Below are 25,518 nucleotides of genomic sequence, written 5' to 3'. Positions count from 1 at the left end.
ATAATTAGCAATTATTTACTAAATGTTCTCAGTGCGCCTGGTGACAAGAACATTTAAATGTATCTATTTATTAATTCTTATATACCTTATTTTATTTATATTTTTGCTCTCTAACATGAGACATTATGGTGCTGCAATGCCATACTGCAGTTTCAGGAAATTGCTCTTAAAAATTGTGCACAAGTAAAATATACTTAAAGGAATATTCCGGGTTCAATACAAGTTAGCTCAATTGACAGCATTTGTGGCATAATATTATATAACCATAAAAAATTATTTTGACTTGCTCCTCCTTTTATTTATATATATATATATATATATAAAAAGCAAAAATCTGGATTCCACTTAAAATGGAAGTGAATGGGGCCAATCCGTAAACATTAAAATACTCACTGTTTCAAAAATATTGCCACAAGACAAAAGCAATATGCTTGTTAACATGTTTTTAGTGTGATAAAATCAAACCTTTTCAGTGTAAAGTTATAGCCAATTTTACAACTCTGTTGCCATGCAATGTAATGTCAACAAACACTAAAACGACAGTTTAGCCTAAAAACTTTACAGCTCATATAATACATGTGTTTTAACAGAATAATGCATGTAAATGCTTTTATATAGTTATAAGCTTCACATTTCTGCCTTTAAACCCTCCAAAACTTTATAAGCCCCATTCACTTCCATTGTAAGTGCCTCACTGTAACCTACATTTTGTTACTTTTTATTGTCAAAATAATTTTTTTGTGATAACCAACCACAAAATTATACCACAAATGCCATCGATTGAGCTTAACATTTATTCAACCCGGAATATTCCTTTAATAATAAATTCTTTATTTAAACATTTCATGAACAATGTTCCAGCATTATGAAGCCGAATTAACTCCTCTCCTGTCACCCCAGTCACAAAGAAATCAGGATTGAATCTATATTAATGCTTTGGTTTTAAGAAGTCTCAGTATAACCTGTATTCTTTCGTATTTTAGCCTTAATGTCTATCCGTGTCTCTTGTGCTTAGGATGATCATTCATTTTCTTTACAATCGCAATTTCTTCCATCTGAGGTGTACCAAAGAAGGTTTTAAGATGTCTTGCATGCTTGGTAATACTAAAAGACCAAATGACATTCCTTTTTATTTTAATTCTAGGTTCATAATCAAATGTAAGCAATTTGTGACATCACATTAACTCAGATTTCCTTGCATCCACTGAAGCACAAAAGATGCTCTTTGGAACATTCTCAAATCATGCTGGAATAATATGGAACATCAGGTTTTACACAAACATGTGAAGTCCTTGACTTCTTGAGTGCATGCTGTTTTTAAAACAAAAGGGGACATACCAAATACTAAGAAATTCTAACATTCATGTTTATTCTTAAATTCAGACTTTTCACTCAAATTATGCAGATCATTTAATTTGCAATAAAAGAAAATAGCATTTCATTAGAAAAATGCAAGATAGAAACACATTCATTAGTGGACTTTTGGACCCCATGTAGGTAAAAGATTCATTGATCATATGTTGACTGCCTGTTGCATTTGATTTCAGTTTGAACATCTTATACAAAAAGCCAAGAAGTTACAAGGGCAAAAATGGTTTCTCTTTTAGGAACATAAGCTTGTCCTTAAGCTCAGATGTAACGTTTTCTCTCTTTGACCTGCTTCCCTCCCTCCCTCAGTGCTGAAGAGTGTGCCCTTCACAGCCCGCACGGCCAAACGAGGCTCACGCTTCTTCTGCGATACCAACCTCTTCGACGAGTCCATCTGCTAGCCTCCCAAAATACCCCAAAATACTACCCCTAATGCCGCAGGTTGTCCCATTCTCTTACCTGTCCCAAACGTGCATGCATACAACACTCGCATGACCCACTGTTTCTCTGGTTACCCGGCATCATCTACTAACCTTAGCACGATGGGATAGTGGGAAACGGCATCTATGGCTGTTTATAGATCTGACAAATCTTTCTAAAGAGAATATGACAAATGGAATGAAAGTGCTTTCAGATATTTGTCTGAAATGTTTACTTAAAGTTATTCCTTGTATTAATTAATGAGCTATACAAAAACAACTTTCTATTGCGCTACGTCGCCTCATTGATTTTTACACTAATGCTTATATGCTTTTTATTTCTTAAAGTTAAACTGTGAAGACTTTGTGTTCTTAGTTGGGCCTTTCTATTCACATTTGTCCTATTGTCTAGAGAGATTCTGTGTTATATTTCACTTGGTTTGTCATCTGCTAACTCTCATCTTTTGTCCCATAATTGTTTGTTTTACCTTTCTAGCAGAACAGGGGATTAATCTGAGTATAATTGAGCACAGAATAAACAGAGGGTAAGAAAGGCATCATGGAGCTTCGTATCGCTTTGCTCCTGTCTGCCTTTTTACCGTCAGTTGCTTTAGCAGTGCTACATTTTTTGCAGTGCTGCAATGCTGAAGCTCGTGTAGCCATATGTGTACAGTTTTGTACTCATTACTTTGAAAGTTAAATTAAATGTGAATGTTGCTTTTTGCATTGCTAAGCATTTCCTTTTTTATAAAACTTTGTAAATATATGATTTATTTACCAAACCTTTTTATACTGAAGCATAGAAAAACATGCCACCTGATGGTGGTGAAAGAATGTTTAATGATCGCATTATTTAAATGTTACCACAGACTTAACTTTATTTTAAAATTATTATTTTTATTATTTTAGTAAGTTTCCCAGTATTTAAGTCTTTTGGAAAGGAAACCCGTTCAGGAATGAAACCTCTATTTTCTTGTAATCAGTCTTTGCTGCATGAAAAGCTTTGTTTGTCTGCTGTATCTTGGTGCTGCGTTGTCTTGCTAATGTGTTTACATCCTCTGCTATATGGTCATTCTTTATCACAAGCATGCAAATCTATGTAGTGTTCAGCAAGGTCTACATGTAATGGTACATTGCTGCTTTTTCTGATTGTAACATGCAGTTTCAAAGACTTCCAAGACCTTGCTGAACACTGTCCATTCAAACATATGGAAAAAATATTCACTGTGTTTTTATTTAGAATGTTGAATGTCTTCATGTTTTTTTTTTTGTCTTTAAGTGACGTGTTTGTCACTGTTAGTGGTTTACAGTGTATTTTTATAAGAACAGAGCCATTGAAAGGATTCATGGCCTTAATAGTACCTGAAGTTTGTACTGGAAGCGGTTATTGAGATTGATATTCAATTACTAGTTTTTAAATCAAAGATAATTCACGCTTGTTGTTTCAAACCCAAATAGTTTATTCCTCCGTGAAACACAAATGGAGATAATTACCGATTTTGCAGAATGTGCAAGCTGCTCTTTTCCATACATCTAAATGGACAGTGACCAGTGGCTGTCAAATAGAACTTCTACGATATGGTACAAGTATTCTAAAAACAGACTAGGAATGGGTATTGATACAGATTTCCTGATTCAATTCCAATTCTCAGTTCGATTGGATTCCAATTTCGATTAGATATCTATTCATATGGGTATATTTCCAATATAATGTACATTTTGTTTACATATGAAAGAAATTCTCAGTTAATGCTGTTAATTATACAGGGCACCGTCTAACTAGGTACATTACGAATACCATGTTTAAAAATATTCATGGTGCTTTTATGTCCTTTTTGGAGCTTGATAGCCACTGGTCACGGTTTACTTTCATTGTAAGGAAAAGAAAAGTTTGGACATGATGCATTATTTCCTTTTTCACATGAGAAAGACAATCTTAAGGGATTTGAATTGTTCTCTTAAGACAGTTCCTGCTACCTTTTTATAGATAACTATTGCATTCAGCTCAAAACTTGATTATGATCCCTGTTAACCTGAGTGTTCCCTGATCTAAATCTAACTCTCTCCCTTCCACACTCATAGATCTCCGAAGCCAGCCCTTCCTGCGAGCTGACGCGGTGATCCGGAATGGGTGGAAGCGACCCTAAAGACCCCTTACACACTCACACTCTGCTACCCTCCCCCTGCTTTCTTCTGAAATGGCATCCTCCTACAAATCACAGTGACTGAGGGAAGTGCAGGACCAAACCAATGCCTTTCATTTTAGGGGTGGAATAGTTATTATTTATTTATGGAAATCCTTTTTGTATTCTGCACTGGAGGCTCTGTCAACAAAGTCAAAAAACATCAGGGCTACCACACTGTCCTCATGAACACATGCAAACATATCCGGAGTTGCATCAATAGAGGCATGTGTTGGCACCGGAGTGCTCTCCTGTGCAAAGTTGTGGATTGAGTTGCAAAGAAAAGAGAAAACAGACAGCAGTGAGACTGGTCTGCTTTTCAAAAAGATTTTACTCCCATTAACATGGATTTCCTCATATTGTGCAATCTAAGCATGACTTTCTGACAGTGGGATCGAGCAGTGAGGTCAGACTGATGCTGACTTCCTGTCCAGAGCCCGTTTGTACAGCGCTTTATAAACTATGAACTCAAAATATTTGTTAAAGGGATACTTCGCCCATATATGACATTTCTGGGATAATTTGCTAACCCTACGGTTCTTCCAAACCAGTATGCCTTTATTTCTTACATATAACACAAAAGGAGGCAGAATTTTTGCCTAAGTCACCATTCACTTTCATTTTAATGGGGGAAAAAAGATGCAATGATAGTGAATGGTGACTGAGACATCTTCCATTTCCATGGAAATCATATGGGTTTGGAACAACATGAGGGTAAATAAATGACAGAATGTAAATTTTTGGGTGAACGATCCCTTTAATCTCATTGAACTACCTGGAACATGTTAGTTTGTCTCCAGTATTTTAACCTAGACAAGTACTATGGTTATAAAGAAGTGCCTTTCTGTTGAGTCAGTATTATTTCTTATAGCCAATCATGATGTATCTAAGTTTATACCTTTGTGTTAATCCAAATGTTGTAACATTTCCGATACTTAATGTAAATATAATATGTAATTATCCCAAAAAATGCAATGTAGCTTTAACGAAACGGCCTGAATAAGGAACGTTTTACTGACCTTGTATTGATGGTGCCTCTGTCCTCACCGGCCCTTTAAATGGACTGGACTTGTTAAACTGCTAGCATTTGACATGCGTAACCTGTACCTGAGGAAACATAATGTAGTTCATGCCATACCATGAAACTTTTCCTAGCACAACAAACTTTCCGTTCTCTTACCCTGCAGATTGAATACACAGATTTTTATGTATATAAATGCATTTGGTTGTCAGAACACTCAAGAATTGTAATGATGACAGAACTGAATCTTTTGGGTGAGCAATTTGTACATTAGTTAACAAAAACTATTGCCCAAAACAGTAATATAATGAAGGAAAACCATTATTTGTAGGAAAGACCCCATTAAGTTTAGACCAACAATATCGGTTCATTAAAATGTTTAAATGTTTTATGAGGGTAGAGAGGAATTTGATTATGGAAAAACTATAAATGTTATTCCCAGCACTAGCATTGAATACACAGCAATTCCTTATGATTGTCTTAAGTGGGCCTTTATAAAAGGGACATATTACAGTATGACACTGCATATTAACTAAAGCTCAAGAGAAGTACTCAAATACAACACTAATAATGTTAATCTTTTAGATTTTGTATCTTCATTTCTTATTTAATTAAAAAGATTTCAAAACTGAAAATTCAAAAAAGAATTTTCATTTTTGGGTGAACTATCCCTTTAATGATTTCTTAGACTCTGATCATGTTAGCCCACAGAATAAACTAAATCAAGCCATTTGGGAGGAAAAGCACAAAAAAGATGAATGTACCAAAATGTGGATGTTATTTAGTTGGTTTGGACCAACAGTCCAACTGCAGCAGTTACTTGGATATTCAATAAATGTGGAAATGTCATAATTTTGTAGATCTTGTTGAATAAAAATATTTGAGACTCACATTTGACTTCACCACAAAACATCAATATATTGGCTCAATTCAGTTTAAATAATGTACATTTCTTTTCTGTATATTAATATCCACAGTATTGTGTATTTTGTTTTTAATAAATACAGTACAAGCTTAATTTACAAAATTAATGAAATCAATATTATTTGTTTTATTAGTGAGACTTTAAGGCCATCTATAAATACTGCAGATTTCAAGGAAGACCTGCATCTTACTTGCCAAACAACTGTGATTTGTAAACTTTGACCAGTGGTATCATGTGGGGAAACAAAAAACTTGCACCCTTTGCCAAGCTACAGTAGAGCACCAACCCAGTAACCACTTCTAATTTTTTCTGTACACATTTTTATTTCTCAATATATCTGTTATTTTTTTGTAATTGATAAAGTTCTCCAGCTGAAATTGAAAACATTACTCTGTCTCTACAAAAGAAGGGCTGAGCCACCATGCATTTCTACGATAAAAGCGGTTTAATTATTTTGAGTGTGTGTGTATATATATATAAAAAAATTAAACAAAATAACCAACAAAACTACGAAATGGCTGAAGGGTTTTGAGAAACTATTCATCCGTTAAAGTAAAAAAAAAAAAAAAAATGTGCCAAGCTATATTACATTTGATCGTAAACAAAGCAGACACTTTATGTTTAGTCCAGATGCTCAGTAAATACTGTTAATATGTATCAGTTGAGCTGCAACAAGTCTTTTTGCTGTTGTTGGATCCATGCATTAGCCTATAGCACACCAGCCTAAGAAGGGTTACCACCGTTAGAAGCAGTGGAGACTCGGCAGCATCAGGGCTGGCTGAGTCTCTCTACAGGTCAGGCAGATGAGAAAGTGATAAAATAGCAGCAAGGCAGTGAGTTACAACTGGATCCACATGAATCTCACAGGAATGCACTTACATTTAGCATAAAAGTCCATAAGACACAAAACTATTCAAACTAAAAGTGACATACAGCTCCCACTGAAGTGGTATGGAACAGTTCTCTTGAAGCCACACCGACTGAAGGCAGACGCAAACTCTGCATTTGTCTGGTTGTTTCCGGCACACTGGAAGACAAGCATCTCGTTCCTTTGAACGTACTGCTCGCTGACACCTGATTGCTTACATACACACCAAGGCCACTGATAACACACCCTGGAATTGGCCATCTGTTTCAATTAATTCCATTGTTCATTATCCCATTATGACATCATAGTGCCACATTTTGCATTTTTTCATCCGTAAAAACAAAAGCTAAAAAAAGACAGCTATATACTGCTATTTGTATGGGTGTCTACTTGTATTCCTGGGTATATACGTCAAGACACTTTTTGTTAATTATATATGTAAATATATATAAAATCAATCTGTGCAAGGAGTAAGACAATCATCGTATGTGTTGTTCACTGAGATAACAGTATAGAAATAAAAGCGATGCTGACTCGTCCGTGTCTTGCGCATCATAACACACATACACAAGCATACTGTACACACACATACACGCCTCCTGCGCATATCCTTTCTCAGCCATATAAAAAATCGGACACAGACTGAGTCAGCATCAGTATCATTCAGTTTGCCATTCTCCCCTCCCTTATTATTTAATTAGCAACACTTGGCAATTTTGCTGTTCCCAAAAGAAACGCTTATCTCTAAACAATTTGTACAAAAATAAACTTAAAATCAAACAGAAGTTTTCCCATTTTGTTGCTGGCATCTGGTATAGCACAGAGGTAGTGGCTACATGGAGGGGAGGGGTGAGGAACTAAGCAAAAGTTTAAAGAAAAGAAAAAGATATAGGGTCTATGTATAGAAAATGCATTCTTTCGTTGACCAGAAGGATTTCTCGAAGAATAAAATATAATACTGCAATCACCTACAAAAGTTGTCCTTCATGTTTTTCTTTTCTTTTACATTTTGTACAGTGTTCTTGCTCTCTTGTTGCTTTTCCTCTGATGTGTAAAGGCATAAAGGTCGGCGTTTGTGTGGGTAGGTGTACAGCTGTGGATTCAGGCAGCTTTACGCCAGTGGGTCTCCCATGTCCTCGTCCCCTGCAGAGAGCAGCTCCTTCTTCTCATCTGTGCTGGCCAGAGAGTTACGGCTGTTATGAGCGCCCATGTATAGTGTGGCGTACACGGGGTTGGTGAAGTTTGTGGGCTGTGGGGGAAAAAAATACAGGGTGAGGAGACATGAAGTCACAAGGGTTATACAACAATTAGATGGGAAGTTTGCAGTACGTTTACTGCTGCAAGACCCTATTTATACCTAGTAGTAATGTCTCAGGTGAGCCAATCACAAATGGCCAGTGGTAAATTCATGCAATAATTACAAGCTGTGCATTACAGTGACATTACCATGGTAAGAAGTGTACTTATGTACTTAAGACTTATCCTCGTGCAACCCCTTGTTCACATGCTTGGACGTTGTATTTTGGCTCCGCTATACAGAACGCATAATTTAAATACAATTAAACTGACTGATCTCAGTTCATGTGACAAAACACAGCAGAGTTTGTCTTTGGGAGAATGGCAACAAAACTACATCAACAAAAAATGTCTCTAGATAAATTTGAGTGATTAGTTGAAAAACACCACACTGCTAAACACAATGTACACTAATGTGTACTTTAGCGCATTTCATCCATAGAAATCCATTTTCACATTGAGAATCAGTGGGAATCTTTATATGGAGTTAATATGAAAATGTACATTTACATTTATGCATTTGGCAGACGCTTTTATCCAAAGCGACTTACAGTGCACTTATTACAGGGACAATCCCCTGGAGCAACCTAGAGTTAAGTGCCTTGCTCAAGGACACAATGGTGGTGGATGTGGGGATCGAACCTGCAACCTTCTGATTACCAGTTATGTGTTTAGCCCACTACGCCACCATCCCTCCATCCAATCCACCCAAATAAGGTGCATTTCAAACTGTTAACAAAACTGGAGGTCAAGTCATTCAATAATTAGGGAGCAAGGGAGCATCCTATAGCTCTCTATGGAGCTAAGTGTATTCAATCCAAACTTCCCATCAAAAGTTCAGTTTCAGGCTGCAGATGATGTTTTGACCACTCAACATGTTTGGCATACATGGGACAATGTTAATCAGTACATAGATTCAGAATATATTAATGTATAATTTTATTTCAACATGGTTGCCAGTGATTGGAGGATGCTGGCCATTACTTTGAATCAGAATGAATTATGGTCAGCAACGTCTCAAAAACATGAATAACCCACACTCCTGGAAACAATAAATCTGACTTTATATAGGTTGGTATTACTGAAAATTTCACAACTTAGTGCCGCTCTCCACACTGTACACACAAAACTATTTGCCCTAGAAATATTTAGAATTGTTTTATTTGCATGTTTATTAGGTGCTACTAGTTACAAATCAAAAAGGGAAATGGAAAATTTACCCAGCAGTCACATTCTGGTTTCAGGAGGTCAAACCAAAACTTAACAGAACACCTTTGAAATTGGGACTAATGTTAATATTGGCAATGAAAGTAATTTTAGAGTATCACCTTATCTGGATCCAGATTGAAGTCGGAGTCTAGCAGCTCCCCTGCATCATCGTCAGGCTCCCCTTCGTAAATCTTGTAAGCCGGGTTCCCGATCTCAACATTCATGGCTCCGTTGGTCATCCTCTGGTGCTGGAATCCTTTAGCACTGTGGACACAAACACCAGTGTGCCATTACATCTTTATTCAAGCTTCTTTTCAACATGCCTCTGCAGGTTGAGCAATAGCACAAGAATTTACAGTACACTTGCAAACACAAAGTAGCCTATCTTCAAGCAACTCACAAACACAGAGAGCTTGCATCCACCAGGACCTCTCCTGTTGTGTGTGTGTGTGTGTGTGTGTGTGTGTATATATATATGATGTATATATATATATATATATATATATATATATATATATGTATGAGAGCCATGACATATTGGCCTTGTTTATACCTGGTATTAAAATTAGTTTATTAGTGGAGGAAAGGTTATTGTGATCAGATCACTCAAAAATGCATGTAACCGCATCGCATTGGCAGTAATAATTGTCATGAACAATATGCTCACTTGTATAGCAAATTGCATTGCTAAAACAAGACTTTAAACTTAAAAGAAACAGAAATGATATGTCTGATCAGAAAACTTGAAGTAGCACGTACAGTTTTTTAATCAAAATGCAGTAACACATTGACCTTGTGAATGATGTTTGTAGTAAAAAAATATCAGGGATCTTTTCCTCAAAATCCAATCACACCAGAGACAAATCTTAATACCAGGTGTAAACAGAGCCAGAAATATATCTAACATCCACCAGGGCCTGTCCTGCCATATATATAGACACATATAGGAGCCATGACACTTTGAGACATGGTCCACTACGGTCAATGACGAGCCAAACACTTGAAGCACAGCGACAATGCTCTCATGAACAGACAGATATAAACAAACACATGTCTAAGGGATGGCGCGAGGAGGAGGATTGAGGGACGGGACACAACCCAATGCTGCATCTTGCACCAAAAAGTTGATCCATGTTAATGTTGGTCAACAGATCCCTTTGTTTATATTTGGTAAAAAGCACAGGAATACAACAGTAACAGCACAGGATCAAGCAACAGAAACAGAGAGAGAGAAAGATAGTTGGGGGGGTGAGACCCTGCTATTAAAGAGTCAGTGTTACCGCGAACATCTGGAGCTGGGCTTGCCCCGCCTCACAGACCTGAGAGAAAGAGATGCAGTTTTACCACCGAGAGAGAGAGAAAGAGAGTTGGAAATTTAGTATAGCTCTGAAACTGGGGGTACGTGACACTCTGCAGCGATTCTATAGAAACTATAAAATGAATATATGCGTTAAAAAAAAAATACAATATTATGTTAACTTCAATCAAAGCTAAAATGCAGCTAAATGTTTCATTGTCCAGCCCAGGTTTAAATGTATTAAGTAAAATAAAAAAGTTCATCATTTATGTTCATTATTATACTGAACACAAGTTACCTCGACTGGACGTCGCTTCAGAAACTTACATAAACATCCATTTGTTTTTTTAGTGAACACATTGAGGCTCTTGTCAAACATGAGCACAAACGGCCTTGCATTATTGACACTACCAACAAGCTTCTCTTTGAACAAAAACAAATTGAATTATATATGCTGTCATGCCACACCTGAAACTTTTTGCTTTATCTGAGCTTTATTTTTGCTATTTCGGGGAACATTGTTTGAAAAAGCTGGCAAATATCTTCATTCAAACTGAATGAGTGTTTTACCACTGTTCTGGGACACCACATCAATTCAGACTGCAATGAATCAGTTGCTGTTTATTTATTTGCACCAATACAGCAATTCTGTTGGCCTAATAAATAGTAGTATTTACCAACATATATTTTTACTAAAACATTTTTGTGCAAACATTACAGTAAAATTTCACTCACTTTTTTGGTTCCCATTTGAATATTATTTGATTATATTATTAATAATCATTGTGGGTTCCTTTCAAGTTTTTTTTTAATTTTGAGGATGAGATGTGTTTTTATATAATAGTAATATATTTCTGTAGTAATTACTTCACCTTCACTCTGAGCTTTTATTTTGGCAGACTTGGAATGGGCAGTGTTTACTGAACAGTTTACATTGTTCCTCATTTTAAATCTGGTTAAACACAGTCATCTCCTTTTCTGTGATGTCACATTTTTGGATTTGTATAATAACTTGGCTTTGACTCTGGGCTTCAGGACAGCACCCTCTTTAATTCACTCCTCCAGGTCTATGTCCCCTCTCGATCCCTGCCATCTAAGAATAAGCGACACCGGGTTGTTCCATTGCAATGTGTCACAAAGTCGCTCTTCATATCATTCATATTCTCAGTGGTGGAAAGCGCTTCCACCAGATATCAGATATATTCTCCAAATATCACAAACCTAGCAGTATTTTGTTGAAGACCGCATTTAATACGTACAGTTTTAGCATTATCTATGTAGCAGAAAATAATACTCATCTTCAATTATTTGTATTTTTATGTGTATTTGTGCAAGTTTTTGAATATAAAGTAAATTCAATATATCGTGTGATATCCTAAAATATTCTGTTTTGTAAGATATTTTACTAACTTTTCCACTAATTCATGTTCGTTTTAACTTTAAAATTAGTTATTTCAATGTGGGACTTTTATTTTTAAAAACGAGATCACCGGCATCTCGTCTCATTATCTACACACACACCAACGCAGAGTGAAAGCACAGGACAGCGGCAGTTACATCTAGAGATGCACAAATAGTGTCACGCTCCATCATTTGAGTCAGATGTAGTTTTTAAACAATGTCACTGTTATCTCGAAATTCAAACCATAAATGTTGTATTTATACTCTTTAATGGTGTCTGTGACAGATTGCGGTAGATGGCCATTCAAACAAACAATGCTCTTTCACTCCAACTTATAGCATGAAAAAAACATGAATGAACCTCTGAGTCTGAGGGTATGTTGAAACATACAGTACAACTTACTGAACATTTCTTCTCTCATTTAATCGCCCAGTCTGTTAATGTTGAACTGACAATAGAGAAAATTAATGGGGAACACTCACGGGACCAGCGCATATGCACACTGAGCCAGAGATTATTTAGCAGAGATGGGCCACATCTATTAATATTAATGCGAGAAATTGGAATGCTCAACCAAAGAACCCTGAACGCCCAAAGGTCAACAAACATAGAAAGGAAGTTCTGCCTTACAGTTAAAAGAGCCAATCACCTTTTAGATACAGACATCACCTGTCAATCAACTCTAAAATGCGTGTGTTTTATTAATTTGTTTTTATTTTTAGCATAATATGAGTTAAAGAATCTCAATTTATGATACCATTATTGTCAGATTTGATTGTGGACTGAAATATGTTCTTTGATAGCAATCTTTGTCAATTTTTGAGATTTCAGTGTCCCCCCATTCAAGTAGATAGGAGGTGCACTTGCATGACAGGAAATAGAATCAATAGCGTTTCAAAGATGGCCGACAGTGGGCTGACTTGCAAGAAAGACTTTGCACTGAACCTACACGTGAAAACCGCACGTCCACTATAATCTCTGCTATCTGCGAAGCATGAAAGATTTTCATTCATAAGGTTTTCATACAACCTTACGATCCAAAGAGGAAATGTTTAAACAAAACAAAAAAACATTTTTTTTAATGGCCTTATTTTTCACCAAAATGATTTAATACCTTTTAATATTTTTCAATGACCCGTGGATACCCTGACTAAACCAATTAAGTACAACTAGATCCAGAATGTGGAACTGATTCATAGAGTCTCTTTAGATATTTGGTATTTTTACTTACCCACGCATTCTCTTCTTGTACCACAGGATGGCACCAACCACTAACAGTGCTAGCAAGAGCAGCAACAACACTGGGATGACCACTGATGCAGTATCTACACACAGAGGAGACATACAGTTGAAGTCAGAAGTTTAAATACACCTTAGCCAAATGTATTTAAACAGTTTTTCACAACTCCTGACATTTAATCATGGAAAACATTCCCTGTCTTAGGTCCTTTAGGATCACTATTTTATTTTAAGAATGTCAGAATAATAGTAGAGAGAATGATTTATTTAAGCTTTTATTTCTTTCATCACATTCCCAGTAGGTCAGAAGTTTACATACAGTTTATTGGATTTGGTAGCATTGCCTTTAAATTGTTTAGCGTTTTGGGTAGCCTTCCACAAGCTTCTCAAAATAAATTGCTGGAATTTTGGCCCATTCCTCCGGACAGAACTGGTGTAACTGAGTCAGGTTTGTAGGCTTCCTTGCTCACGCACAGTTCTGCCCACAAATGTTCAGGTCTTTGTGATGGACACTCCAATACCTTGACTTTGTTGTGCTTAAGCCATTTTGCCACAACTTTGGAGGTATGCTTGGGGTAATTTTCCATTTGGAAGACCCATTTGCAACCAAGCTTTAACTTCCTGACTGATGTCTTGAGATGTTGCTTCAATATATCAACACAATTTTCAACAGCAGAGTGCTATGGACAAGTTTCCATTGTGTATGTAAACTTCTGACACACTGGAATTGTGATATAGTCAATTAAAAGTGAAACAATCTGTCTGTAAACAATTGTTGTAAAACTTATAACGACTTGCCAAAACTATAGTTTGCTAATATGAAATCTGTGGAGTGGGGGAGTCGCATGGCGCCATGTGGGGGATGGAAGTGTGAATGGCGAGCTCTGCACACTTTGCTAGTTTTTAATACTAATTAGGTCATAAACCGGTGAAAGTCGATACACCCTGATCCATAACTGTTCTATGAAGCCAATGTGTCAAAGAATTCAAAATCCTCAAGCAAATTTCTGAGATCATCGAGTGGACCTGACTCACTGAACATTAATTTGACTGTTCGAGAAAGTTGGGCAGCTTCTTTGTTTCTTTTTGTGCTGGTTCCACCTAGCGGCCGGAGTATGTTTTGTGGAGTAACACTCCTACGGGACAGTTGTGGCTGAATCTGCATGTTCTTTGTTCTTACGCCTCCTATTGTTTGGAGTTTGTTCTGTGGAATATTTCTTGCAAAACATCGGAGTGTTTAGGGCTTTTTGTTTTTGCACACGTAACAGCCAAGTGAGCCTGAGTCACTGAACATATTATTGACTGTCCAAAGTACAGAGCAACTTTTTTGTGTGTGCTGGTTCCGTCTAGTGGCTGGAGTTTGTTTTGTGGAGGATCAGACCATCGGAACAGTTATGTGGAGGAATTTACACATCTTTGTGTTTATCCTGCCTATTGGGTAGAGTTTATTTTCTGTTGTGTAATTCTGTCTCACAAAATTTGTATAGAGAAACAGAAGTTGAGCAATCCGATGGCAAAGTTGTCATGGGGCTCTCGCAGACGTAAATGGACTGTTTGAGTTAGAGGGATGGATGCCAATTGGCATCCAGCTGTCATGTGTGGGTTTAATGCACATGTTTTTCTTTTTTCTGTTTTTTTTTTTTTGTTTTGGGGGAAGTTCAGTTTTTTTTTTGTAGCTCTAATGTTGGAATGTGGTCTTTATAATTTAGTTTTTGATACACAATCAATTTTTTCTAATATGTCAAAATGTCAAATGTTTATTTGAGCGTATTTTCTCTCTCCACGTGGAATGTGAATGGGTTGGGGCACCCCATAAAAAGAAGGAAGGTTATTTATTTTCGTAAATATGGAGGAGGAAGCTGAAAAATGTGGGTACATATGGGGTGGATATGTTTTCTTTAGTGCTAGCTCAAGTAAGAGCAGGGGAGTCATTACATTGTAAAGTAAACATCTACAATTCAAATGTCTCAAACAGATTAACGATACATTAGAAAGATTCATTATAGTTTTAGCAGAATTTCAGGAGAAAAGGTCGATTTTGGCTAATATTTTCACACCTAACGCTGATTATCAAGTTTTTCTTTTAGATCTTGAAGGGATGTTGCAAACCGCTGAGACCCCTCACGATATAATATTGGGATGCGACTTTAATCTTTTGACTCATAGTGAAGCAAAAGTGTGTAAGCCCCTTAGAGCATCACTGGTGCTTCACAGGATGTGTAAAAATCTTGGTCTAACAGATATTTGGAGACTTTAGAACCATTTATAACTTTATAACTATTTTATAACTGGTAGGGGACTATAATTTTTTTTTCATCAGTCCATAAGATTTATTCTAGAATAGAGTTAATTTTGACACTTTAATAAAAAGATTTTCGAGCAATGTGAGTAGGTGGGCTTCATTACATTTATCTATGATTGTTAAGGTTAATGTTATTGAAGTGATTTGTATTCCAAAATTCAACTACCTGCTACAATCTCTCCTGTAGATGTTCCCCTCTCTTATTTCAAGCAATTTGATAGCATAGCAAAGACTTATATTTGAATGGTAATCATCCTAGATTGCATTTCAACAAATTACATTTGCCAATTGACAAAGGTGGGCTAGGCCTTCCCAAGATTTTGTTTTATTATTATACATTCGGACTCAGACATTTGGCTCATTGATCGCTTCCACCTGAGAGAGCCCCTCCCTGGTTTTGTATTGAAAAGGAAGTTCTTGCCCCTATTTTGCCATTGCAAAGCCTCTCTATCAAACTAACCGGAGAAGTTAAGTTACACCCCATTATCTCACATTTGCATTCGGTATGGACAAAAGTGTCCAGAGTGTTTAACTCAAACATTTATTTAAATGCTGCCTCTAGCATATGGCTGAACCCAAGATTGTGTATCAGTTCAGAGTCTGGGGGATGGAGCTTCAACTTCTATCAAGAGATTGTGGGAGAAAGATTTTAATTTGGTATTAGAGGGGGAGTGTGGGCTATGATTCTGAAGAATGTCAAGTCTGTATTTAGAGATACATAGGTGCGACTTATGCAATTCAAGATTGTACATAGATTCTATGGAAACCCCTCTAGATTGTATAGGCTTGGTCTTAAAGGCACACCCACTAGCTGGTGTTGCCAATAGGAGGATGGAGACATGGCCCATGTTTTTTGGTGGTGTGCTGAGATCTAGGAATTTTGGTTGAAGTTCAGAGTTTTGTATGTGACGTGTTGGGCACTCGGATTTAGCTTTGTCCCAGACTCTGTGTTTTGGGTGATGGGCGGTCATCGACGTAAGAGATAAATACATAAAAAATTGGGTCCTGACCAGTGATATGATAGCCAGGCAGATTGTTTAAAGGAGATGGAAGTCAGTTGGAGAGCCCTCAATTTGGGAGTGGTGCAAGGAGATGGGGAGGTTGGCAGAGGAGGTGTCGTGTAGATGGCTGGGGATCTGGGATTAATTTAATGGGAAATGGGGTAGTTATTTGATGGGTGACTCTAAGAGAGGGACTGCAGAGAGAGAGATGCGTAGTTTTAGAGCTATAGGATTATATATATATATATATTTATTTTTATTTTTTTTTTTGTGTCTGTGTGTACTCATGTAAGACCATGGGGTTGTTCGTTTGGGGTCAGGGTGGGGTAGTAGTAGGAGTTAAATGTTGATTCATTGTATATGTTTTTTTTTGTCATCTTTGAATCAATAAAAACTGTTAATCATAAACAAAAGAAATTTGTGGAGTGGTTAACATTTTTTTTAATGACTTCAACCTAAGTGTATGTAAACTTCAGACTTCAACTGTAGATTATTACTGCCCTGATAAGACAAAGAAGAGCAGAGAGAGAGAGAGAGAGAGATTGCTGGCACTTACTTCCAGAGTCTGAGGTCTGAACAGGGGCAACATTGAGGGCACAGCGAAAACCTTCCCAGCCTGCGTGACACCTAGACAACAGACATACATACTTTGAATCAATGGCAACCTTTAGAGATGTTTAGTTTAACCTTGGTTAAAAATCTAAACATTGTCTCTCTATTTTTTTATGAATTGTCAGCATTTAAAACATTGGAGTAGAGCTGTCACAATTATGAAATTTGGTTAACAAATAATTGTGATTATTATGACTGTCTGTTTTAGGGCTTCTATGATTATGATGATTAATTGTCATACAAATTGTCAATTATTATGGTGTGTGTGTGTTTCTTTCACCTTAAGGAGTAAGTCAGAATGGGGATTGTTGTTGTTTCCTTTAAGGCTTTAAAAACAAAGATATTGCACAGGTGCAGAACGACATGAAAAATATTGTATTTTTTATTAAAAATATGTCTATTTAGTCTGGCAACTTTAAATTTAAACTAAAATAGAGCAACTTTTGTCTTGGTTCATTTTAAATTTACACTGTTTTTGGAAATCAGCCAACCTAAATATATGATATAATTTTATGCAATAGTAATATATTCATATCCTAAATTCTTCAATTTCACACACTATTTCAAACCTCTCTGATTAAACACCAAAACCCTTATTTTGCATAAAGGACAACCTTTAAGATTCTTTGTATATTTGAAAAAAGAAAACTATATTTATTCTTCATCTCACCAAAAAGAGTTAATGTGCATAAACCCACAATGGCCAAGAACATTTGCCAATACGCAAGTGTTAAATTAAAGTGAAACCGGAGCACTTTTTGTTCACTTTAAAATCCTCTAATATTTTTCCGAAGGAGTTTGGTGCAAATCTTTGCATAGCGCTACAGAAGTAGTTAAATTTCACGTGCTCTTCGGGAGCTGACGTGAATGCAGTATTTGTTGCAGCTCAGTGAGACAATCCGAGTTCATTTGAAGTGATCATATAATGCAATAACACCGGAAAATGAGACATCAAAATGTACCGTTAATGCCATTTCTATATTCGCTTAAAATTCCATTAGTAAAATGGGATTGGAATTTGAAGTGCACAATAATAGTGGCAGGCCTACAGTGGACCATCACATGCTAATATAGCATCTTGACATATGTTTATTATTTATCAAGCTGTAGGCTAGTATTTCAGCTGTTTCAAGGATTGAACTAGGCCATTCAGGTATATGGTTTTTCATCTATGCATTAATATTGTAACAGGGGGTACCGCAAGGCTAAGTTCTGGGACCATTTTAATCATCTATATAAATAAATCCTTTAGGGGAAAATATTCTGAACTCTTTAGAAACAATTCTGTGCTTTACATTTTTATATTAATGATATTAACCATTGCTGTGTATCTTCCATAAGCAAGGCTTTTAACCATTTAAAAAAAATTTAATACAAGACTTGATGTAATACAAGTATAATTGTTTTTTACCAACTGAAGCTTGTTCTAAATGTAACTCAAAACGTCATGAAACAGATACCCAATCCTGAGACTTAACAGATGAGAGTAAAAGTCATTTCATGTAAACAGTTTTGTTAATAAGAGTATATGGGTTGTCTTAGGCTTTTACCTGCAATACGGGAGATTAGTTTGGGTGTCCATAGAGCACTGGCCCTCGATACAGAAGTCATCACAGGTGTAGCAGGTGGGCACCTGCATTTTTTCAGCACATCTACACACAAAATAACATAAATAAAACCATAGCACCCAACAAATGGCACACAACCAATTCCAATCCATTTTCAAACTGCTTCTTATCTCAAACTCCTATGCAAAAGGCTTGGTGTCTATGAATGACCAATCAGTTCTAAACAGATGAATGTGCTGGTACGTACCTGCATGTAATCCCTCCAGAACTAAGCTGTTCACATTTTCCCTCACCACAATATGCACACTTATTCAGCTCACATTGTGGGCCAATGAACATGTCAGAACAGTGGCACTGTTTAGTGCCATTCATCATCTGCATACAGATCCCTTTATTCTTACAGAAGTTGTCACATTCACCTGCACAGCACAGAGACAAACACTGTTATTCAGTAGGGCTGTCAAATTAAAATCCGAAATTCGAATATCTGTTGAATGCGAGATAAAAATGCACATTCGAAAAAACATTTGAATATTGGATGTATGCCAGGCAATGACAATGATTGACATTCTTGGACTAAAACAGACGAAGTGCAATGATTAGAACATAACACGGGTGTCTCACGACATGTTTTAAATGCTAAATATCCTTTTATATTGACACAGTGTCTAAAAGAATGCATTGTTTGTTCATGAGTTACTGAAAAAACAGTAAGACATGGCACAACTGTCAAAGATGTCTGTCTAGCGCATGCTTCTATAGAAAAAGACAGATGCGTTCGGAGTGAACGACCCCCCTAAAATGGAGGTCTTTGGTGGTTGTGTGTTGTCTTGCTCTCTTATCAGCATCTTGCTGCATAAGCAAAAGGTATGTACATTCAACTGTATTTAATGAAAAACACTCTGGTATTATTATTATACAAATAATATTATTTGTTGTGGACATAGGAGACAAAGTCAATTTAAAATCATACGTTTCAAAGATATTTACCCCTAACTGGAATAATGCCTTTCAAATTTGAGAAAATTTGGATTTAGTTTCTCAGCCCTGTTGACAGCACTATTAAGCAGTTTCACATCTGTGCCATCACATCCAAGCAAATAAAACACACTTAAAGGCTTCGTAATGAAACAACTGATTAAAAACATCAAGGCAATACATTTTTCAGAGAGGACTGAATTATCTGTTTAAAGTGATGACTTAAACTTACGGTACTGGCACTGGTCACCCAAGAAGCCAACTGGGCAATGGCAGTTTGGCTGGTTGCCCTGATTGACGGAGCAGTTGCCCCCATTCTGGCAGTAGTTCTTACAGCTGTGCAGGTTACATCTGGGCCCAGTGAAGCCAGTCTGACAACGACAGGTAGGAGCACCTGAAAAAGTAAAAAAAGACAGATATCACTGCTCTAGTTTGTGTGTTGAAACCTGACAAAAATAAGATTAAAAAAGGCATTCAAGTTATTTACTTGAGGAAAATAAATGATAATAAAATAAAAACTGCACATGGACAAATAAAGATATGAGACAAATTGGAGATGACATAACTAGTATAAAGAAATCAGAAGGGAAAAGATTTCTTAACTATAAATTTTAAGCTCCTCTAATATTACATTACTGACTGTGTGAATACCTGTGCGTGACGGCGAGCAGGTTCCTCCGTTCTGACAATAGTCTCTGCATTGGTTGATCTCGCAGTGCTCTCCACTGTAACTGGTGGGGCAGCGACACTTGGGCTGATTCCATGCATTGAGGAAACAGCTGCCACCATTCTGACACTGAATGCTACAGGTAGGAGCTAAACAAAAAAACAACATTGAGGTCAAGTTGTATAATTAAATACATTTCATATTGATAAATGCATGGTATGCATGTGGTCTGTGCAACACACACATATATATATATAAAAATGAATTAAAACTACAAAAACACAAATAATACCAGAGATAAACAGCTAAATTCAAATTTTGAGTAGGATTTGATTAAACTGAATTAATTGTGTCAGCTGGAATATTTTGCAACAATATTTTGTGAGTTCACTTAAATAGACAAAACATATATCAAATGAAAGCTCTTATTCTCTCCAGTTTATTTTCTTGCCCTAATACCTCAGTTCGAAAGATTTTCAAAAGAATCACAAAGTGAAATATAATTTCTGTAAGACATCAAATACAAACGTCTCTTTTATGCTTGTGTAAATAATCTAATGTTATATCTTAGATGTCCACAACAAAATATGCAGTCCAATAGGTAAAGCATGCTAAACAAATCATCTAATGTTATACATCATCAGAAAAGGGTAAAGCTTCTAGCCCACTCAGAGGCTGAAATATTCAATGAAACAATGTGGGTGGTACATGAACTGAAAATTAGACTGAATGTCTATGGATGAACATATCTGAGGGGGCTAAAATGCGGTAGACTGCCACCTACAGTTCAGATTTAGTGAAGGAAGGTGATAAGAGGGGGAAAAATTACAGTAATTGCTGCCATCAAGTGGAATAAAACAAGACTTTTTGGATGGAGTGAACAGAACCAGAATTACATGCTTACAAAGTTAGACAACAACAAAAAAGATACAAAATAAATTCTATTCATCATAAGATATACACAGTATGAGTAAATTAGCTTTTAAATTTGAATGTGAAAAATAGCAGGCGACAGCCTAAAAATGCTCCAGATTTAAAGAGAAACGTTATACATTTGAACACAAAGAACACATTTTTTTCATCATCTTGGCAACCCTGTATTTCAATTTATTGTAACATGGTATTGAGAACATTGCTCTAATTGAGGTATGAATTGGGATATGGGTGTGAAGGCAGTAGCTGTGTGTAGGCCTGTCTTACTGAAAGGGGATTGCGTTGAAGGGGGCACCTCCACACAGGTTCCGTTGTCAGGGATATGATCGTTAGGACAGGTGCACACTGGGCCACTGGGACTGAGCAGACACAACCATTCACACTTCTTCCTGTCACATGGGTTAGTCACTGTAAACAAACACACACAAATTACACACTCATATTCACAGATTGTAATCAACACAGCAAGATTACATTCACATCCAAATTACACCACACACAGATCCGCTTTCAGAGGCACTTACTATCGGGCTGTTTGTAGCGATGATAGAGCACTATGTCTGTAGCATGGTTGATGCCAGTTGTCAGATTTTCCGCATGACCTTTGCCAAACTTGTTGACACGGAATACAAAGTTATTGCTGTAGGTGACCCCATAAATGTAATCCTCAAAGATATCAATGCTGAAGGGGTGGAGGAGATCTGTGGGAAAGATATAGTTAATGAAAAAATATTACATGGTCATTGAAAAAAATATTTATATTTTTACACATGGGCTTTCACAGGTTTCCCACACTTTTGACAAATGTGTTACCATGACATTTCCAGTCGTTTGTGATTACCGGATAAGGATTTAGAAAAATTATTTAATAGATTGCTGGGGTGGATGTTTTCACACCACAGCATAAAAGAACACTCATTTTACTGAACTGTTTTTGGTGTTGGATACAGCCACAACAGGATCAGAGCCATCCAGACGCACACTGCCAATCACAGAGAGCTTGACATCTGCCCAGTACAGACGTTCATTGAAGTAGTCCACTGCGAGACCTGCCTCAGACAAGACATATTCATCAATACAATAGATTTCACCATAAAGCATCCTGTGCAGCTGAATGTATTCAGATGGTTAAATGGACTCCGACCTGTAGGCCACTGGATGTTCTCATGGACCAGGGTTTGTCTGAGAGTCCCGTCCATGGCTGCAGTCTCAATCTTTGGGTGATTGCCCCAGTCGGTCCAGTACATGGTTCTGGGATATGAAACAACAATTATCATTAACAAAAACACACTAAAAATACACATTAAAGCACTAAACTGCAATCCTAAATTGTTGAAATAAAACATTAACACTATCAAAGCAGGTTAATAGATTAGGTATAATGAATTTCAATGAACAACCATTTTTTACAATATGTTTTAGTAACAATTTATAAATATACCATTGTTCATTGTTAGTAAATAATACATTTAAAGAAATATTCTGGGCTGAAAACAAGCTAGACAGCATTTGTGGCATAAAGTTGATTAACACAAAATAAAATTTCGACTCATCCCTCCATAAAAAATAAAAAATGCAAATATCAAGGAAACAGTGAGGTACTTCATGGGAAGTGAATGGGTCCAATTTTTGGAGTGTTTAAAGGCAGAAATGTGAAGGTTATAATTTTATAAAAGCACTTAAATGAATTCTTCTGTAAAAACACATGTATTATTTGAGCTGTAATCACTGTTTTTGTGGCGGACTAATAAATTACCGAGATAACAGGATTTACGGTTCTATGTCATCATGGCAACTTAATTTGATATTACTTTACAAATAAAAGGCTAGTAAGCTAAGCACTTTTATCACACTAAAAGCATGTTTACACACATATCATTTACATTATATTGTGGTTATATTTTTAAAATCATTGAGTATTTTAATGTTTACAAATTGGTCCCATTCACATCCATTGTAAGTGCCCTACTGTAACACAGATTTTTGCTTTTGTTTTTTTAAAGAAAAGTCAAAATAAAGAAACGAGTTGAAAATAATTTTTGTTGTAATCAACATGGTCACAAATGCGGTCAGTTGAGCTTAACTTGTATTGATCCCGGAATATTCCTTTAACTGAAGTATACAATGTTAAACATGTTTTAATATGTGGAAATATGTAGAGATTAACATTTACCTAGTTTAATTAATGGTGTAAAAGTAATGCTTTTTGTTAGCCCACGGTAACTATTGCGTGTTGTTAATGGAACTATTGTAAAATATCTCTGTCAAGTCATGGCAAACTACAAGCTGTTTCAATCACAAAACTTTAATACATTTAATATATAAGAAAACATCACACAATACATGTCTCTTACCCTCTCTGAGGATCAACTACTATAGCGTAAGGTTCATCAATCATTCCTGAGATAAGCGTCTTCCTGTGCTGGCCTGAGATCTGAGCAACCTCGATCACATCACGACCCGAATCGGTCCAGTACAGATTACCAGCCACCCAGTCCACTGCGATTCCACGCGGCATCTTCAAACCAGGAATCTAAAGCGGTGACAAGGGAAACGCAAAGGAAATCAACCTCCAAATAGCTTACTTACGTTTGTCTCTGCATATTAGGTATGGATAGGAGGATTAATTTTATGATTGAAAAAATAAGGCAATAATAAGTGTGAAATTCAATATTGAATGTTCTTGACTCACATCTAGGTTGGTGACGCTGCTTTCGCTTTGCCTTTTGTTGCGGTGAGAGTTAGATAAAGAGCCTGATGATGATGATGTAGAGGGCAGCTGGAAGGAGGAAATGCCAGAGGTGTGCCAGTTGGTCCAGAAAATTCGATTAGTCTTCACGTGCAAGTCCATGGCATCGATGCGTACGTTGGCGTCACCCTGGAATGTCTGCTCATAAACCCAGTTGGGCATCCCAGGATTCAGACTGCGGATCTCATTATCGTCCGCGATGTAGAGCACCTGCTTATTACTGTTCAGACCTGCCGAAAAATACAAAAATAGATGAAGATGCTGTTTAGTAGCACAAAATATCTATTTTGATGAAACAGATGAAAATGGTGTATGACTTCAGATAGAAGCTCATGTTTCTCACAACTTTTGATATATGATTTCTTGTTGAGTCGCTCATGACTACTGTATTAGAAATGGTTTAAAAATTGTTTATTGCGATTACCACAGAGAAAGATCAATATCTAGCCAATTAAATATTTCAGATGCATTATATAATATATATATATATATATATATGCCTAATATTGTGTAGGTCCCCCCTCAGAACAGAATTCTGTACAGAGTAATTCTGTACAATAGATATTGTACAATTGAGAGATACAGTACCTCACAAAAGTGAGTACACCCCTCACATTTTTCTATTTGATTATATCTTTTCATGTGACAACACTGAAGAAATGACACTTTGCTACAATGTAAAGCAGTGAGTGTACAGCATGTATAACAGTGTAAATTTGCTTTCCCCTCAAAATAACTTAACACACAGCCATTAATGTCTAAACCACTGGCAACAAAAGTGAGTACACCCCTAAGTGAAAATGTCCAAATTGGGCCCAATTAGCCATTTTCCCTCCCCGGTGTCATGTGACTCGTTAGTGTTACAAGGTCTCAGGAGTGAATGGGGAGCAGGTGTGTTAAATTTGGTGTCATCGCTCTCACACTCCCTCATACTGGTCACTGGAAGTTCAACATGGCACCTCATGGCAAATCCTCATGAGGATCTGAAAAAAAGTATTGTTGCTCTACATAAAGATGGCCTAGGCTATAAGAAGATTGCCAAGACCCTGACACTGAGCTGCAGCACGGTGGCCAAGACCATAGTGCGGTTTAACAGGACAGGTTCCACTCAGAATATCCCTCACCATGGTCGACCAAAGAAGTTGAGTGCACGTGCTCAGCATCATATCCAGAGGTTGTCTTTGGGAAATAGACGTATGAGTGCTGCCAGCATTGCTGCAGAGGTTGAATGGGTAGGGGGTCAGCCTGTCAGTGCTCAGACCATACGCCGCGCACACTGCATCAAATTGGTCTGCATGGCTGTCGTCCCAGAAGGAAGCCTCTTCTAAAGATAATGCACAAGAAAGCCTGCAAACAGTTTCCTGAAGACAAGCAAACTAAGGACATGGATTACTGGAACCATGTCCTGTGGTCTGATGAGACCAAGATAAACTTAATTGGTACAGATGGTGTCAAGCATGTGTGGCGAAAACCAGATGAGG

At 36.8% G+C, this 25,518-nt stretch overlaps 2 protein-coding genes across 5 annotated transcripts in view; one reads left to right on the top strand and one right to left on the bottom strand.

Annotated features, from left to right (window-relative positions):
* Positions 1-5,881, top strand: part of LOC127618343 (formin-like protein 3) — a 69,262-nt gene extending 63,381 nt beyond the window's left edge. For 2 of the 4 annotated variants that reach the window (XM_052090707.1, XM_052090704.1), the window contains 2 exons: positions 1,678-1,809; positions 3,870-5,881. In XM_052090707.1, coding sequence (XP_051946667.1) covers positions 1,678-1,769 — 92 coding nt within the window. In that variant the 3' untranslated portion in view covers positions 1,770-1,809; positions 3,870-5,881. Of the gene's footprint in view, positions 1-1,677; positions 1,810-2,286; positions 2,333-3,869 lie in introns of all 4 variants that reach the window. The other 2 variants (XM_052090705.1, XM_052090706.1) reach the window with 2 other exon arrangements.
* A 133-nt stretch (positions 5,882-6,014) lies between these two features.
* LOC127618341 (low-density lipoprotein receptor-related protein 1-like) overlaps positions 6,015-25,518 on the bottom strand; it is a 204,399-nt gene continuing 184,895 nt past the window's right edge. The window contains exons 76-90 of the mRNA XM_052090702.1: positions 23,981-24,267; positions 23,643-23,821; positions 22,433-22,539; positions 22,218-22,337; positions 21,813-21,989; positions 21,556-21,696; positions 20,340-20,504; positions 19,921-20,082; positions 18,958-19,129; positions 18,693-18,794; positions 17,087-17,157; positions 13,220-13,313; positions 10,570-10,608; positions 9,409-9,553; positions 6,015-8,033 (exon numbers count right to left, since the gene is read on the bottom strand). Coding sequence (XP_051946662.1) covers positions 7,896-8,033; positions 9,409-9,553; positions 10,570-10,608; positions 13,220-13,313; positions 17,087-17,157; positions 18,693-18,794; positions 18,958-19,129; positions 19,921-20,082; positions 20,340-20,504; positions 21,556-21,696; positions 21,813-21,989; positions 22,218-22,337; positions 22,433-22,539; positions 23,643-23,821; positions 23,981-24,267 — 2,099 coding nt within the window. The 3' untranslated portion in view covers positions 6,015-7,895. The remainder of the gene's footprint in view (positions 8,034-9,408; positions 9,554-10,569; positions 10,609-13,219; positions 13,314-17,086; positions 17,158-18,692; positions 18,795-18,957; positions 19,130-19,920; positions 20,083-20,339; positions 20,505-21,555; positions 21,697-21,812; positions 21,990-22,217; positions 22,338-22,432; positions 22,540-23,642; positions 23,822-23,980; positions 24,268-25,518) is intronic.

Source organism: Xyrauchen texanus, chromosome 25, assembly GCF_025860055.1.
Source record: "Xyrauchen texanus isolate HMW12.3.18 chromosome 25, RBS_HiC_50CHRs, whole genome shotgun sequence".
Lineage (NCBI taxonomy): Eukaryota > Metazoa > Chordata > Actinopteri > Cypriniformes > Catostomidae > Xyrauchen > Xyrauchen texanus.
Note: the sequence above shows the minus strand (reverse complement) of the source record. Positions and strands in the feature narration are given on the sequence as shown.